Raw genomic sequence first — 18,182 nt, 5'->3', positions numbered from 1 at the left:
TTTTATTCTTATCCACAGCACGAATAAAAGTTTGTTTTTGTTAGTGTAAATCGGGTTTCCCTCTGTTAATAAGCGATTGTCATTGTATATATAGGCGTAACACGTTATATTTATAACAACAGTAGAATCTCGTGTAGTCGTACCCAGGGTACCTCGGACATTTGCTTGTTGACGATCCTGGTGAAGCCAAGATAGTTTGCTTTTAAATCGAATCCAGGATATCTCGGACATTCGATAAATCATACCATTTTTCTCCGTTTTCTTAACAAATATTTAATTCCAGTTTCTTTAGATCTTATGCTACCCAAAAAACCTGCTTTGTTTCCTACACAAAAGTGCACTAGCCCATTGTTCTTAAAATGAAATTAAAACAACTACGTCACGCGAAAAGTTATCTAATGTAAAAGAAGCATGAAAAGGAAACTGATTTCCCAAGCGTCATTAAGAGATTTCCAAATACATCTTCTTTGTTTTCTCTTATGCATCACAACAAACAAAGAAGAAGTTTCAATCTGTCTGAGGTTCAAAAAGAGCTAAAGATTTGGTGTTAAATATTTTTTTCCCAGACTATAGTATAGAGGGAAACTTTTAACATTGAAAATTTTTCTTGTCGTTGTTCTCAACAAATATTTGACCAACCTCGTTCTCAGGGTTTTTTCTTTTCTAAAACCTACGAGGTATCTCGTTATAAAAGAAAACAACGAGCTACTTGGTTAGTCTCTTATTTTTGAAAATTTAACCACCAACTGACAAAAACAGAAACAAAAAAACCGCGCATACTTTATGTGCACTGTCAGCATTTTCCACTTTTTTTTTCTTAAGAGACTGTGAGACACAAGATATGTAAATAGAACTATTTCTAGCTTTTATTTAATAGAAAGAAAAGTTTGAATTTGAGCAATGACTGTAGGTTATATATTCTCATGCGTCAGTGTCACGCACGGGCTGGTGTTATACGCGTATTTACATCTTTTAAATAGGAAACAAACCATCTATGTATGCTTGCTCAGATTTGATAACTATTCTGAAACACGTTCTTTAGCTTATTGCACACAAAACAGTAATAAAAGAATCCTTATTCCCATATACTTCTGCGTTTTTTCTTATATGTATCTCTTTCTCTAAGTTAACATTAAAACACCATTACCTTGCTTGCAGAAACATAACATATTCATAACATTGAAACACTCCACCTATTCAGCTGATTCAATATGACGGAATTGTTAGTCCGAATTCAGGAACCAATGCCTTGTCGGTAAAAATTGACTTAACTTTGTGTTGGTGACACAATAAGAATATTTACCGAGCGTTTTTTTTTTCACAATCAGTTCTTTTGGAAACAATTAACGCAATTTTTTGTCAGCGCTTGCGCGCTTATATTAAAAAAGCAAATGAAACGAGCCTTAACGCGCAGGTGAATGTTGATATGTCTCATTTGCAACAAGGCATACCAGTAAATTTATTATGCATTTTATTTATTGTTGCCTCTTTTATTCCCGCCTTTACAAATGAAATTAACAAGAAATTGACGTGATCAATCGGGGGTGATTTCGCGACTATTAAAGGTGAGAAAAAAATTTATGATTCTATGGCGAAGGTTAGAGTCTCGTATTCTTATAGAACTTTACAGTAAAAAAACTTGTACTGATATCTTTGTTGTCTTGTGTATCTACTTGGCGTCGAATCTTTTATCATCAAAATGTATAATAAAGGATTGATAGAGAGTGCAACCGAAAGCTACAATCAAATAAATTTTTTAATCCGTTAATAGCTATTTAAAAATTGTCTCTTTTGCTTAAATATTGACTTAAGTGGATTATTTTCTTATTTTTTCTTTTTCTTTTTACCTGCAAATAATTAAAACAAACATTTTCGTGCATTTGTTTTAATTATTAACTTATTCTGATTATCGGGATAATTACAAACTATTCATCTTTCTTATATTTGTGGGTACAAAAGATTTCTTGATAATGATTTAATAAAAGGAATCAAAATTTTAAAAAGTTGCTTACAATAAATATTTATCGAGGAGAATCAACAATAGCAAAATAGACTGTTCAGTACAAAAGATTTGCAAAAAGAATAAAAAAAATAAATTAAGAATTTCAATTTGTGAAAGTTTGTTTCAAGAATTGAAGTTTTAATACGGAACATTGTGCCTTTCTGCCAACATAATCACCAACATCTCCAATTCCGAAATGTAAATCACAAACCACCTCAAAACCACTCAAAACTAGCGAAAACCACTCAAAACCTGCAGAAAACCATACAAAACCAGCACAAACCACTTAAAACCTACAGAAAACCGTTCAAGCAGAAACAATTAAACTAAGTTAAAAATAGTGAGAATATAGCTGGCTATACGTAGAGAGTGTATACTAAAACCAAACTTGTTCATTAGTATGGTGGTGTGCCACCAGTGAAACACCTGGTTAGCCATTCTCCCCTTCCCCCTCCCCGATAACATGCGGTGCATTGAAACATGCAAATTGTAAGGCCGTCGAATCGATTCCTAAAGTGTAGTGGAGAATTTATATAACTAAAATTCCAGATCGTCGGTTGCCGTTGTTGTTGTTGTAATTCAATATTTGTTTCTAGAAAAGGTTGTCGTTTGCCACATTTTTAATAAAGTCGGAGTATAACATTCTCGTCCCCTTTGAGATTAAAACCTACTTTCAAGTTAGCTCAAAGAGCTCTGGGGTCGAGAATGGACGTATAAAACATTTTTGTCTAGCAACTATATCACGAAAAGTATATACAAAAACTGTTGCCACGGAAATAAGACTGTTACCACAAAAGAGAAGACTGTTACTACAAAAAAAAGACTGATACCTCAAAAAAGAAGACTGGTACCACAAAAAAGAAGACTGATACCTTAAAAAAGAAGACTGATACCACAAAAAGAAGACTGATACCACAAAAGGCAGTTGAAATTTGGTAAAAGACACTTGTATTGATACGCAGCGGGAATATTGAAGCAGATACGGCGCAAACATGGTCAAACAAAATAGCGGGTTTACTAAAAAGGCGGGAATATTAGAGCAAATACGACACATCCCTCAGACAAAAAATTCAGACGTTTTTTATATAAAAACGTGAAAATCCTCCTCATAACAATGTTCCTATTTGTCAACTTGCGTATATTATATTTATCTGGCAAATTTCTGGATTCAGAGAATATGTCTTTACTTTGCAAAGTGGAAATATATTTCATGTCATAGTTGTTTTCCTGAAATATATTAATTTCTCTGTAAACTTTTAAAAACTTTATTTTTTTCATTTCTTATCTGAAACATGATTTTATTTATTTTATTTTAAGTGCACCCAGTGAATAATTAACATTAAAGAAAGTTATATATAAATTTTATGAGGCTAATAGTTATCACCAGAGGAACCAAAACAGTAATTAACTTCCTTTTCTGCTCCAAAGAAGTGGAAAAATGAACCTCTTTGTCATTTTGCTAACTGCTAACAGACGGCACAAAAAGACAATTTGCAAGTTTTTTTTACAATTTTCTATTATCGCTTAAACAACGTTGTTAGTTTTAATTCATTCATATTCCAGATAAAACCACTTTAATCACCAGTATATGTGACTGCATCAAGCATGGCGACGTTTCTTTGAAATATACCACCAAAAACTCCCATGTGAATTAGCATGACAGAGCAAGTAGACGATTTACACGGTTCGGCACCCACCGAAAATTAAAACACTTTTAACATTTAAACAACAAAGGATATCATTTTGAGAATTTTGATCGCAGAAGAAACTTTTATCGCGTTAAGTGTCAAAAAAACCCGCCAAAACGATAACATGTTCGGATTTTCACAGTAAACCGTGCGGCGATAACGTAAAAACAAAAAAAACAACAGACAGGCTGAACATACAATACATTGTCTTCTATTATTCGAAAGTTTTTAAGACAAAGGCAATAACAATAATCGAAGAGCAGAAGGACAATAGAAACATATTTAAAAAACAATAGACGATATGTTTATCTTAGACATTCGAAATTATTTTCATGGTATTTACATTTTGACTCAAATTTATTATTATTTGTAATGTGTTTTTATTTGAACTTTGCCAACATATTTTTATTGTAATAGTTGAGGAGGGTAAACAACGTTCTCCTGTGACGAAAGTATATTGATTAAAAACCTTTCACGAAGGTTGAAACAGCGCGTCAGTAAGAAGAAAAGAAAGTTTAACGCAGAAAAGTTATGGGAGTTTAAACTGTTGAAATTATGGAGATAAATACATACATGATTGTGACCATAATACTATTGGGAATTGCTGACGAATCTCGTAAGTCTATTTTGTTCATTTTAATATTCCTTTTGAAAAAAATTAATTGAAGTTCTAATATTATTTCTTTTCCAAATAAAGTTTGTCGATTTTAGTGTACTTTTATTTCACTGTACCTCTCCGCTACATGTTGGAAATTTTAACGTGTGTAACACGAGACTTATTGAATAATGCGATATCGTTTTAAATGGTTTACTGTTACGAAAAACGTTAAAATTAAACCTTAGTTCTTGAATTAAATTCAACCTTAAAGTTTAATTTTAGCTTTTAAAACGTTAGCCTTTAACGCTGCTAAATGATTACACTGATTGTGATTCTATAGTCAGAAATGGGTGTTTATTATGTGACGAAGATACAAAACAACTTCCTGAGTGAATTTCCAATGACTAAATAATCTTTATTTATTTTTATAAGCTCTAAAATGTCAATTAAGATTTCTTTTTTTACCTTTAAGATCTTTCAACACTGTATGAATTTTGTTGATGTTGCACGTGTAGCTACAGCGTTAGATATTTACATGAAAAATGTGTCTGTGTGTACAGAGCTTTGATCACAATACTCACGATACACATACTTCAAAAGACGTCCAAGTTAAACATTCATATTACTGTGGAAAGTTTATCATTTCTTGAACATGATAAATTACTAGGCGACGTTTCGGGAGATCCTTCTCTCATTATCAGGCAAGGTAAATTATGTGATTTGCCCGACGATGGGAGAAGGATCTCTCAAAACGTCGCCTACTAAACTATCATGTTCAAGAAATGATAAACTTTCCACATTAATATGAATACTGAACAGACAAACCGAAATAATATCTTCAATAAACATTCTATATGAAGCTCTCAGACTCCCAGTAGAAAAGCGCTAAAGTGACTATGGCGCCTCTCGAAACGCGAAAACAGTCAGACGTTCGATCTTACATTTCATCTCGAAACAAAAAAACATTCAAATAATTAGTCGAATTGTTTTGTATATACTGTAACTACACGTTACTTGAAAAATTTAAGAACGCAAGGGCTATCCCATTTGCTACTTCAACTTTGCAGTCTGCGCAACAATAATTACAGTGCTGCACCGTTGAAATATGTTCATTCATTTAGCTTAGGTGTGATTCAATCGGAAATTGAATGCAATTAACATTGAATCTATTTTTGACGCCATTTGGAAATGTATATCACGAATCAAATAGTGGTAAACTTTTTTGTTTTAATCCTGCTCTCTTTTTTCATATATGTTAATGGTGTTTTTTTCACAATTTTCACAACAACTGGCGCGTCAACTCTCACGCCAGCACAAATTGCATTCATGTTTGAAGTACGTCCTTCATTCGCAATAAAAGTACATTTTTCATATATGACCACACAGACTATTTTTGTTTATAAACATTTAAAAAACTGCTGACGTTTGCGGTTATTGTCTGTTATATTTTAAACAGGGTTTTTTTTAAAAAAGAGCCGTAGGAAAAAAAAGCAAAAATTCAACACAGGTTCATAATCTTTCAAACCTTTTTATAGACAATTTCTTTGCACGAGTCACCTCATTATATAAGCTGTTAAATTCAACGCAGTTATCATAACCACTTTATTAAGTGACATATAGTTATGAGTACGACATGAAGGATTAACACCTCTGTTGTGGGTAGAAAAAGCTGGGGAATATTTTTCATCATTTTTATCCCTTGTAAAACCGCAATTTCCGGGTACCAAATTATTAACTAACAAATGTTCTCTTGAAAATTACAATTTAACGAAGTTGGTTTAAAGACCAGTGTGTCACCGGATTTACAAAATGACATAACGGCTAGAAAACCCAGCATCACATCGCAGAAGTGTTTATTTTTCTTACATCGGCTTAAATTTCCTTGTGTTCCCTGTTATGATAGTTTAAAAATCCGAATGACTTTAAGGACACGAATGATTTAGTCGTAGTTGAATAATCCTATGTCGAGTTCTAGCCGCCTCAGTGGGGAGGTATTGTTTTACAAACGACAATTTTCAAGTTAGTCCTCAGGGCTTGTTAGATTATTCATATATCTAGACGAAAAGTGCTGGGGACGAGGTTGCACTTTCTTGCTACTTCATCATCATCATTCTCGGCTTAGTGTCTGTGCTAGCATGGGTTGGACGGGGTATATTATTGATCCTCTTCCAATCTGATCTAGACTTGGGATAATCGTGGAACTCTGTTTAACTATCTTCGCGAAAATAAAAAAATTTTTTAAATGTTTTCTGGTTTGTATTTTTCCTATGATTCGGATGCTTTTGAAAAAATAAGTCAGTAGTCTTTTTTTAAATCCTATTTTTAAACAAAACCCCCGTTTTCAGCAGGAGATAAGGACCGCGGCCTTGATAAAAAATATTTCGTGCGTTTTGTTACACCAGCATAATAACCATTTTGTACAAAATCGAAAGTGAAAAGAAAAATTTGTACGTTAAGCCAGGCTAGAGGCAGATTTTTTTGAATTATACGTATATATATATATAGCTAGAATATTAAAATGTTTGGATTTATGTAGAATGGCATACATTATAGCTAGTGGGCACAGCCAAGAGCTAGTAAGTCACCACATACCTTCGCTGCTCAAATTTTTTTTTTAGTTATTTCTGTCTTTTAACTTAATAGCTAGCCTGTTTGAAAATATAAGTTTATAGCTTACTTTTATTTTATGATTTCGTCATAAAACATGAATGTCATGAATGCGTTGACTAGAGTGTTTGACTCTCATGATACACACTTTTTGTGCATTTGCGTTTTGCAAAGGTGTTTATTTAGAAGATGAAGTTTTGTGTTTTTATGTATTAGGTTGGGTTTCTTTTTCTGTGTATGATACTGCATTGTGATTAATGGGAAACTATGATGTCATTTTAAATGATCATGTTCAACTTTCTGAGCTGTAAATAGAAAAGCTGTATATAATTAATTTGCATATATATAACTAACAAAAAGCATTTGCTTCTTTCTAGAATGTGCATGTGATGGTGCATTGGGTATTGCGTTCACTACACCAAAAGAATCTCAAGTGCCAGATACTCAACTATCAGCATCGACATCGCAAGATTTAATGAAAATTATTTATGGGCGTTTAAATTACATACGGTAAAAATATATCTTTATATTTTTACTTTGTTTGATTCGGCACTTATATATACTAGCTAGTATAGGAGATTTTCGTAAAACTAAAACATATAAGGACAGACAATTTTTCTAGAAGCGTACACAAATCAACGTTTTCTTATTTTTCTGAATGCTTTACCAAATTATTAAAATTAGAAAAAGGTGAACCTTATTAATCACGATTTATATAATAGTTTTCTTATAAATTTATATACATGGGGTACCCCATGTTTTGGTGTTTGGGGTAGTAATTTGTTTATGTATATATATATACTCTCCTTTGCTGTTGACCAGTTCTGCAGATGGTTCAGTTGAAAATTCAATATATAATGTATATTTACAAAATACATGCTTTGAATATCAGAATTAGCTACCCCAAATACTACCCCAATTGGGGTACCCCAATATATGGACGCATATATGGACGTTGTTAACATTTGCAACACATTTGCTTAACATTTAGTAGGTTTTTGTTTTTGTTTTTGAACTTCAATATGTCAAAAAATCTAAACAACATTGTGTAAAGGGTTGAACAGCAGGATCTATAAAAGATGTGTAGGTATGATAGAGTTGTTTAATTTTTTGGATTATCTAGTAGAGGAAAAGAATTTGGAGTTTGGTGTGCGACTGAACATGACAAAAATCCTTGGTATCAGATTGAATTTAAGAAAATGACATCCGTAAACAAAATTGAATTGGGAATGAGCCCATTTGTTGGATATTATGTGGAAACATTTATGATAAAACATAGTTATGATGGTATAACATGGCACAATGTTTCAACAGATGGTAAAGTTAAGGTATACATGCTTTGAGTTTTTTTACTGCTATTTTAGAAGCACTGATAAGGCATAAAGCACAAAAGGTTTTACAGTGTTACTATAATTTGATTAACCTCTTTTGAAGCAAAAATCAGATAAAATATCTTCAATAGTTTACAAATGTTTGTTTTCTTGCGTTTGTGCTTCATATTTTGAGCTGCCATTTTTTTATTTTTTGGTGACAGGCAATGTTAGTCAATCAAAATGTTTATATTATCCAAATTCTTTGGCAACAACAATAAAATATAAAGTACTACTAAATTCAAGAGGTCATTTATTTACCTTGGACAAGGTTTTATTATATATTTTTATTTACTTGAAGGTCTACAATGGTTTTGAGCCGACCAGTGACAAATATTCAACAATAGTAAACAACTTGGAAACAGATGTTTTGGGACGCTATTTTCGAATTTATCCTCTTTCATGTTATGATACGTGCTGCTTAACAACTGAACTTTACGGTTGCTTTGCTGGAAAGGGTAATCATTGTTTTGTATCATATTGTTGTTAAAAAATACGTAGCATAAATCTTGTTAAATTTTCCTGAAACTAAAATCCTTTTTTCGGTTATATAAAACATTGATATCATTTATTCGTAGATTGCGATAAACCTATTGGAATTTCCAATCCCAATGTGATAACAAACGATAGTTTTGCTGCGTCCTCCTCATACATGCATCATCAACCTTCAGATGGAAGATTGAATAATATGAACATCAGCCCTCCAAGTCATTGGGGTGCTTGGTGCGCCAATGAAAATGACCTGACACCTTGGTTACAAGTGCGTGTTTATTCTGTTGTTGTTAAGATAATTTGGCTATGTTGTTTGTTTTGTTTTTGTGTTACAATTATTTTCCCGCTTCCTTGTTGTTGCTGTTGTTATTGTTGTTATTGTTTTTGCTTTCATAATATTGTGGCAGTTAATATTCAGTATTAGTTTGTAATTTAAAATGTGTTTAGATTGGTTTTACTTATCCGCGAGAAATATTAAAAATAGCAACACAAGGTCATCCATACACCAACATGAATGCATGGGTGAAAAAATACAAGTTGAACTACAGTACTGATGGGAACACATGGCAGGAATACAACAAGGTGTTTATTTTTTTTATGGTGAAGAGAATCTTGTCAGACCAGTTATAAATATCTAGCAACTGCTTCTTTCTTTTAATAAATAATCTGCTAGAAGCAACCACATCTTTGTATGATAATATTAACCATCCAAATGCCTAACATCTCCTGCTTGTTTTTATTGCAGGTTTTTATTGGAAATGTTGATGGAAAATCAATCTCAACACAAACATTTGCCAAACCATTTACTGTTCAGTATATTCGTATACGACCTTTATCATGGCAGAGTCTTCCATGCCTAAGAGTGGAAATTTATGAGTGTGTTCCACAACCTGGTGAGTGATTTTTTATTACTTTTTTTGGAAACAATATCAAATTTAATCAATTGCTCCAAAATTTTCTTAAATTATAAAAATTACAATTGCTGAACAATTTCGTTGAGGCGAGTAAATGTTAAATTACAATGTTTAAAAAAATAAATGCTTTGAAAATAAACAATTCACCTTTACAAACTTTCTCAGGTAAGCAATGAGTTTTTTCTTGTAAGTAAATATAGTTTCGACCGTATAGCAATTGTTTATAAAAGACAGGTTTATTTATTATGGTGTCTTATTCATTTTTTTGCGCTTAAAAAAATAATTTCACTTATATCTTATTAGAATTTGTACCAAAGCTTGTAATTGGATTAAAAGACACGACAATTGCACGTGGGGAAGAGTTCAACTTGAAGTGTGCTTTTACTGGGCACCCTGGGATAACTCTGGTATGGCATTTGAATGGTGTGTTTTTACCAACAGATTCTCGCATAAGCACTGCGCAAAGCTATACAAACAGAACAATGACTGCAACATTGCAATTCAAACGAATAAAAGGTGAAGAACATGGTGCAGTGTTTACATGTTTAGCTTGGTATCCTCACTTAAATGATCTTCAATCCTCTTCAACAGCTGTCATAAATGTGTTAGGTATGATTATCATTAATCTTTTCTTGACACCATAATGGGACTTTTTTAATATAATGTAAATTTTATATAAACAATGCTTTTCATTGTGCTTTTGTTATTGCATATTATATATATTTTTAGCACCTATACCAAATGTTAAAATCAGAAACATTTCTTCAACATCATCAGAATTCATCATTAGTTTCACTGGACCACTAACGAAGGATGTTGAGGGTTATACAATACGACTCACATCAAAAAAGGAAAAGCTTCAACTATCTATTCCATTCAGTAATGTTAGTTATTTTGACATGGTTGATTTGCATCCATATAGGAATTATTCTGTTGAAGTTGCAATGCTGTACACAGAAGATGAAGTGGGGGACTTTTATTCAAGAAGAAAATTCACCACCCTAGAAGATCGTAAGTTGACTTTTTTTGCAGAGAATTGTTCTTTATTATAAAAAACGAAAGTGAATGGAAAGTTTAACATGAAACGCTTTGTATTTTAGGCCCATCTGGGACACCTCTAGATTTACATGTTACAAAAATTGCTCACGACACATTGCATTGTTTTTGGTCATTACCTGATGAAGACAAAAGAAATGGGATCATTACACATTATGAAGTCAGATATTTCAAGTCTGTCAAACAAAATAAAGCTGTAGAAAAAGTAGTGATTAAGTACAAGCTTACAAATTTCACTTCAGCTACCTTATATCATCTCGAAGCAGGAGCAAATTATGAAGTTTCGGTGCGTGCATTCACAAAAATAGGTGAGGGACCGTTCAATCATCCACCAACATTGATATTTACTGGCAAAGGTAAGACAACATTCTGTTAACGTTAATGCAAAAATATTTTCAAAGTACAATATATGACAAAACATTTTTAACAAACTTTTTTTTTCTTTTGCAGCAACGGAAGAGTTAAACTCTATAAAAGAGGTTTGTTGGTTTACTTTTTTATTTTATTTTTGTAAAAATTTGAGCTATTTTGTTTAATCTTTCAGCTTGTTTATCTATTCACAGATGGTGATTACAGAAGGCAATGCCGCAGCTGTTGGCAACCGCTTAAAAAATATCACAGCCGATCCAAACTTTTTAAATAAACATGATGTCGTTCTCACCATCGATATTTTAGAAAAAGTTGTTGATGTTCAAAATAGCAGTGAACTGGTAAGAATATCTTGTTAAACTTGTCATCTATTCTTATGCATGTGTTCTGAAAGTTACAATTTTTTTCTTTCTACAGCTTGGGGAATCTCTTGTAGAAGCAGTTAGTAATGTCTTGAAAGCTAATAAGACTGTTCTTGCAGAAAGTGAGATCACAAATCGAACTGGAACAAGGTATGGTAATTTGATAAATGTAAACATTCAGGTTTGCGTTGATGCACGTATTCTAACATGGAAGAGAATAAATTCGAAAATAGTGTCCCAAAACATATATTTCCAAGTTGTTTACTATTGTTGAATATTCTTCTCTAAAATTAAATTCAAAGTCCCCTTTATAGAATGTAAGCCAGTAATTTCCTTTGTATTATTACAGGTATGTGCAGATGTTGGAGAAGTGGTTAGCAAATGTTAAGCCTGAGGAAAAGAAACTTGTAGAAAATTCAGAAAATGTTATTGTCAAAAAAATATTCCTCCACAAGTATAAACTGGAAGAAGGCGTCAAATTTTCGCAAGGATCCGGAACTATCACTATTCCGGTTGAGGTGGGTTAAAACTTAGATAGTTTAAGAAGATAGTTTAACCAAAAAACCCAATTGTGCCCAAAAAAACTCTAAATGTTGGTCCAAAAAATTTATTTTTATTAGTTCTATAAAAGGTTGCTTTATCATTTAAAAGTGTATCATACTTCGCAGGTCCTTTTGCTAGTAATAATTTTCCGAATTTTCCATTTTTCAAATGTTGTGTAAAAAAAAAGTGTAAAAAAAAATGTGAGAATACAATACACAAAAGTAAACTTTAACTTCACCCTAATAATGATGATCTTCATTATTTTAGGCGTTACCTAAAAACCAAACCGACGAATCTATATACTTTGTTTACTATAAAACAAACAAATTTTTCACTGAGAAGAAACGTTCGGAAGAACTGTGTGTAAATGGCTACACTGTTATTAAAGAAAGAGTGTACACTCCAGTTATATCCAGTGAAATTGTTGGTCAGAAAACGAAGAATCTTTCGGAACCTGTTATTTTGAAGTTCAAAGCAAACGAAACTGTAAGTTGTGATTTAACCTGCTACTAACACACATAAGAGTTAAACTAATATTTTTCTTCGCATAAATTTTTTTAAAAAAGTTTTTTAATTGGTATTTGGTGCTTGCAGGCTAAACGAAACATTGTTTCCCCTATTGTCAATCCAGTAACCCTTAGATATGAGCCCGTCAAATGCAGACCTGAAGCTGGCAACAGTTTAATCATTCTATTGATCTAGTAAGCACGAACTATCTCCGCTGGCTGCTCTTCTTTAAGCCAATCAGTATTTAAGTACTGGTCATACTCACTTTATTGAAATTCTGAGCAGTTCATAAAACTTGTTAGTAAAAATTCAGAAATTTAAAACTTAAAAAAAAGAAAGTGGCTAAATTTTTTGTCGTCTCTAAATTAGATTAATTATTTTTAAAACACTGTTAGCCCATTTCTAAACTAGCATGAGACTTCTTATTACTTGTAGATAACTGCTCTTTTTTTGCATTGAATTTTACATAGACATTGATTAAATTTCAGGCCGATTTGTCAGAATCAGCTTGCGTGTATTGGGATTTCCAAGCAGATGGTGACAAGGGAGGATGGTCAAGTGAAGGATGTACACTAGAGAGTGTTGTCAATCAAACTATAACGTGTCATTGTACACATCTTACCAACTTTGCTGCTATGATGGTAATTGCCAATTTTGTTTATTTGTTTCTAGAAGAAAGTCTTTATATGAGACAACAACTACTGGATAAAAACATTCGTTTTTAATTTAATATGTTATTATGCCCCATTATCTCATGTTTTCTTCCATAGACTCTTTTTTGTATCATTCTTTGAAGTACAATATAGTATTTTTATAGGATATCTATGCTATGCTATGCCTGATTATCTCACTTTTTCTTATTACTGACTGTAGAGGTTTAGCCCAAATCTCTCATGTTTTCTTCCATAGACTCTTATTTGTATCATTTTTTGAAGTACAAATATAATATTTTTATAGGATATCTATGCTCCCACCAGTAGGATATGTGGCAGATCACAAGAAATTCTAACATACATTAGTATTACTGGTTCATTTCTATCATTGATTGGACTTTTCCTCACTTTCATCACTTACCTTTTATTTGGGTACGTTTTTTTAATTACCTATGTCTTTTTTTTAAGGTACGTTTTTTTAATTAACTAACTCTTTCGGGGTATGTTCTTTCTTAAAGCAAGGATCTCTTTTAGCGTACGCTTTTAATCACTTATTACTTATTCAAGCATATTTTTAAATTTTTATTCAAAAAGAAATTGAAGTTTTTGATTTTCGCATATGGTTAGTAAGAGGAAAATTACTACGAATCAGGCCAGCCATCTAAACTAGATACACGTATAATAATTATCTCTTACTTTATAGACGCCTTTTAAAAGAAATGGCAGCCAAAGTTTTGATTCAACTTTGCGTTGCTTTATTTGTTGTTATTGTTGCTTTCATCACTGGATTTGAACAAACTGGAAACCATTATGTTTGTAAGAGTGTTGCCGTGGTAATTCATTATTTCACTCTTGTTGCGTTCATGTGGATGTTAATGGAGGCTGGTTTTATGTACCATGCTTTCGTGAGGGTGTGGCCACCACGCGAAGGAGGAGATATTGTTAAATCTTCAGTTGTTGCTTGGGGTGAGTGTACACAGGAATATTTTTGTGTATTTTTTTTACTGTGAAATACTGTGATATGTTCCAGTTAGAGTGGATTTAAAAACACAAATATCTGTGATGTTATTTTCAAATTGATGTGTGTGTTTATGTTTGTTCTGTTTTATCGCAGGAATTCCCTTCTTCATCGTCTTGATCACATTTTTGACGAGTATGGACAAGTATGGCGGCAACCATTAGTATGTGTTTTTAATTTGCTTTGTTTTCTTTCTTTTGGAGTTTGTACATTTTGCTTTGAATATTGTCGACCATGGGTATGGTTATTTCACTTCAGTATTTCAGTAAAAATGGTAGCAGTTTGCGCGACTTTGCTTGTTAATATACTGTAGTTTATACACCATTTTCTGGCTAGAGAAAAATGGTAGCATTGGACCGAAGGAAGACAATACCGTTTGATCAACAGAGAACAACAGCGTGTCACTAGAAAAATTTGTAACATTTGTACCCAATTAAAAACAACAAATTGTTTACAGTTCTCTTTCTCTTTTAGTTGTCACGTGACTGGAATTCCGTTGTACGCAGGATATCTGGCTCCCATTGGTCTTATTATTTGCATCAATTTCATCATTTTTGTTTTCATTATGCACAGACTCAGCACCAGGCCTAATGCGAATACTGACCAATCAACTATCAGGATTGCTTTTGTTCGATTGAGACGCGCGTTTGGAATTATGATCTTGATGGGTTTAACATGGGCATTTGGATTTGGGTCGGCGATTAAAGGTGCCAGATTAGAGTTTAGTTACCTTTTCGCCATATTCAACGGACTTCAAGGATTCGCCATATTTGGATTTTATTGTATAGCGCAAAAAAACGCGCGAAAAGCATGGTATAGATTTTTCGTATGCGATACAAGAAGTGATTTGAAAAGAAACACTGATTCCTACTACGAGCGTAGAAGGTTATCATCTGCAACTAGTAACCGAACAAACACTTTACAGTTCAATCGAATGGGATCTAGTGCATCCAGTGTGAGTGTGTTTGTTACTTTATGATGAGTTTTATTTTTTATTTTTTAATCCTTTGTTTATTTCTTTTTACTTCTCACTGTTCTAAAAGATTTATTTTATCCACTTCTTCCATTCTTTTCACTTATATTTTGTATTTTCATTTCTATTTTTATCAATTTTATTTATTTTTATTATTTTTTATTTCTTATTTACTTAGGTCTACCAAACACCTAGCAGATGCAACACTGTAGTGTATAACACAAGTGACATCTCTGTCATGAACACCATTGACGAAGCTGATTCTCCAATCAACTCTTATGACAATGACACTTCCCCTCTTACCGAATGTTTGAATAATCAAGAAAAACTTATTGATCTCGATGAAATGGATGGAGAAGAAAGTAGTGCAGAGGATGAAGTTTTGAATATAAAGTGAGTCTTGTGTTGTTGTTGTTTTTTTGAAAGTTCCTGTAACGTATGCAATAACCTGAAACCAGTAAGGTTGGCACTACTTTTGTGCACTGGGTGACCACACCCCTAAAATCTCCTTAGATTTTTTTAGAAAAATGGAATTTTCTAAATAATCTGAAATCTGAACAAACAATAATGTTTATCTTGAGGCACACAATTTTCAAGTAGTTATTTTTCATTATCACATTTATAAAAATACATACTTGCTCGTCCATTTTGTTCTAAAATTTTGTCAAAATGTTTTAAAATGTCGACTGTTTTTTATACTTTTCTTACACGTTTTTTTGTTATTGTTTTGACATATATTTTGACCCGAAAACCTCCTCTAAAATTCATGAGGTTGGAAAATTTAAAATGTGTTTCCAGCCTTGGTAATCCTTCCATTTATATTAATATTTTCTTTTCAGTTTTTACCATTAAAATGCGTCATGGTTTTTCTTACGTTTTTAACTGTCTGTACTTTTCATAGGTTGCGAAAAGACGAGCATCGCAGATCGAAACCAGACTTAAAGCAATACAGTTCATATCGTGCTTTAAGTGGGGCTACTTCTGTAGATATGTTAAACTTGGCTCAAGCACCCTCTCTGCGGAGCTTACATAAAGATTGCTCTCACAGGAAATCTGCTGAGTATTTGTGTAAGAAAGTGCAGAAACCATCAGAGAATCGGAAATCGATGATTGAACACATACAAACACCATCTCCGAACCACGCTAAATTACGCTCTGTGAAATCACTCGAATATGTGATCGATCGTGAAGAACAGGCAATTCCAATGACTGATGTCTCAACGGTTGATTTGATCGGTTACCGTAATATTAACTCGAATGAGTATTTAACAGACCGCAACACACTAAGCTCAAACGACGCAACTGTTGTACCGCAAAGCAATGCACCAAAACAACCTGACTTGTTATCCTCGCCTGATAATGGAACCTTAAAAAGTGACGCCGCTACAATGACAGATATTCCAAATAAAGATGCGCAGCTTAGGCCGCCATTATATAACTTTAAGGGGCCCGATGATTTGGGCCGTTCACAGGAACACGTTATGCAGTGGTTGCACGATTGTGAGGATGATATAAAGGACACTGATAGTGATTACTCGAGCAGCTATTATAAAACATCTCGATCATCTAGCATGACTGATCTTGCCTCGCCTACCCGGAAACTGAGTTCTATCACTGATAAAGATACTTTTAATATGAAAAAGGATAAAGAAAAACAATTATTGAGTAAGAATTGGAATTAGATATTTAATTTGTTCTTTGTCGAAAAATTTAAAGGTTAAAAAAGGTTCGCTTTTTTTTGTTCTGCGCAAAAAAAGTTCTGAAGAAACAACTCAAAAAAGATGATATCGAAGTCAACATTTTCTTATATAGAGCTTGGTGTCAATACAATAAAGTTAAAAAAAATACTTTATAGAACATATTATCGAAGAATTTTCTTTCTTTTTTTTCTTCATTGAATAAAAGTTTTTTTTTTTTTAGATAACATGGTTATGGGTCACTTAAAAAGTAATAACAACAATACGGAAAACAGAAAGAAAAAACATTCAAAACATTCATCTGTAAATAGTATAGAAGACGAGCCCAGTGAGTTTAGTGAAAATGGCTACTCCGCTTCTGAGGAAGACATTTTTGATATCGGACATCATAACAATCACAAACCAAAATCGAGAAGAAAAAGATCGAGACAAAAAAGTTCAAGTAGTGTAATGAAACTAGGGAATCAGTATATGACGTTAGATGAACCTAGTGCGCATGTTTCATATGTATAACACGCATGCGTGGAAAGTCTATTCAATGTTGCCAAAGTTCAAAGAAGTTTTTATTTAAATTCATATAACCTTATAAACGCTGTAGCAAAACGAGGCTGGTTACCTCGTTTTAAACTGGTTTTTAATTACGTTTTTATCTCGTCTGTTTGACCACGGACATTGTGTTAATTGTTTGTGTTATTGTATATTTATTTCTATTTTAAACTTCTTTAGTTACTTTTAAAGTTTTAAACTTTTAAAACTTTTAAAGCGCGTTAATTCTTTTTAGTCGCCATGGTTATAACAAAAACAGAGGCACATGTTTGGAAATTTTTTCGGGAGAGCTTTTATTTTGTATTATAATTTTTATTTTTTGTAGCAAATAATTTTCTTTTTCGTATTATTTTTGTTATTTTTATGGTTCTGGATGCTTTTAAGCACGATTTTATTGTCCGTGATCAGGTGTTTTTCACTCAAACCAGGCTGCATAAAAAGGTTAGAAATTATCTCATCTAAGTCAGGTCATTAAATTGAGTTTATTTTTCAAGAACTTTTAAATTATTGTTTGATAACGTCGCATTTTCGCTGAGCTACAAGACTTCTTTTGCTCGATTTTTGCATAAAATATTTTTGCTCGATATATCAAACTCTAGTTTTTTTATTTTTTAAATCTCGTTATATAGTTGTTGTTATTGAATTTTACTTATTTATCGTAAACAAACTGTTTAAAATACATTTTAAGTATTTAAACCTTAGACTTATTGCATGGACCACAAAGAGTATTGTGTAGACCAAAAAGGGAGGAATTTTGATATTTAACAGAATACCATTTTAGCAATTG

The 18,182-nt window shown here is 32.5% G+C and overlaps 1 protein-coding gene across 3 annotated transcripts; it reads left to right on the top strand.

The window, feature by feature from the left end:
• The first annotated feature begins 3,741 nt into the window (after window positions 1-3,741).
• Window positions 3,742-18,182, top strand: LOC130629457 (uncharacterized). Of its 3 annotated transcripts, none has more exons than XM_057442666.1 (23): window positions 3,742-4,306; window positions 7,273-7,405; window positions 8,022-8,223; window positions 8,567-8,723; window positions 8,844-9,025; window positions 9,205-9,339; window positions 9,503-9,650; window positions 9,975-10,280; window positions 10,401-10,682; window positions 10,772-11,083; window positions 11,178-11,206; window positions 11,291-11,437; window positions 11,514-11,608; window positions 11,808-11,976; window positions 12,269-12,487; window positions 12,997-13,149; window positions 13,466-13,593; window positions 13,865-14,127; window positions 14,276-14,342; window positions 14,654-15,134; window positions 15,331-15,545; window positions 16,054-16,817; window positions 17,073-18,182. In XM_057442666.1, exons 1-23 carry the CDS (start codon window positions 4,246-4,248, stop codon window positions 17,360-17,362), a joined length of 4,938 nt encoding a protein of 1,645 aa, XP_057298649.1. In that variant the 5' UTR covers window positions 3,742-4,245; the 3' UTR covers window positions 17,363-18,182. The 3 variants fall into 3 exon arrangements, with proteins under 3 accessions (XP_057298649.1, XP_057298648.1, XP_057298650.1); XM_057442665.1 differs by having other exon boundaries at window positions 3,743-4,306; window positions 8,019-8,223; XM_057442667.1 differs by lacking the exon at window positions 3,742-4,306 and adding an exon at window positions 6,724-6,864 and having other exon boundaries at window positions 8,019-8,223.

The sequence above is a fragment of the Hydractinia symbiolongicarpus genome, chromosome 2, assembly GCF_029227915.1.
Source record: "Hydractinia symbiolongicarpus strain clone_291-10 chromosome 2, HSymV2.1, whole genome shotgun sequence".
Lineage (NCBI taxonomy): Eukaryota > Metazoa > Cnidaria > Hydrozoa > Anthoathecata > Hydractiniidae > Hydractinia > Hydractinia symbiolongicarpus.
This window is presented reverse-complemented; position numbering and strand designations above follow the sequence as displayed.

Bases quoted from the DNA above. Each gene is read 5' to 3' on its own strand.
- LOC130629457 (XM_057442665.1), top strand. From the start codon at position 4,246: ATGGAGATAAATACATACATGATTGTGACCATAATACTATTGGGAATT. The intron at 9,340-9,502 runs GTGTTTATTTTT...TTTTTATTGCAG, and splicing joins CATGGCAGGAATACAACAAG to GTTTTTATTGGAAATGTTGA. The intron at 13,150-13,465 runs GTAATTGCCAAT...ATATTTTTATAG, and splicing joins CCAACTTTGCTGCTATGATG to GATATCTATGCTCCCACCAG.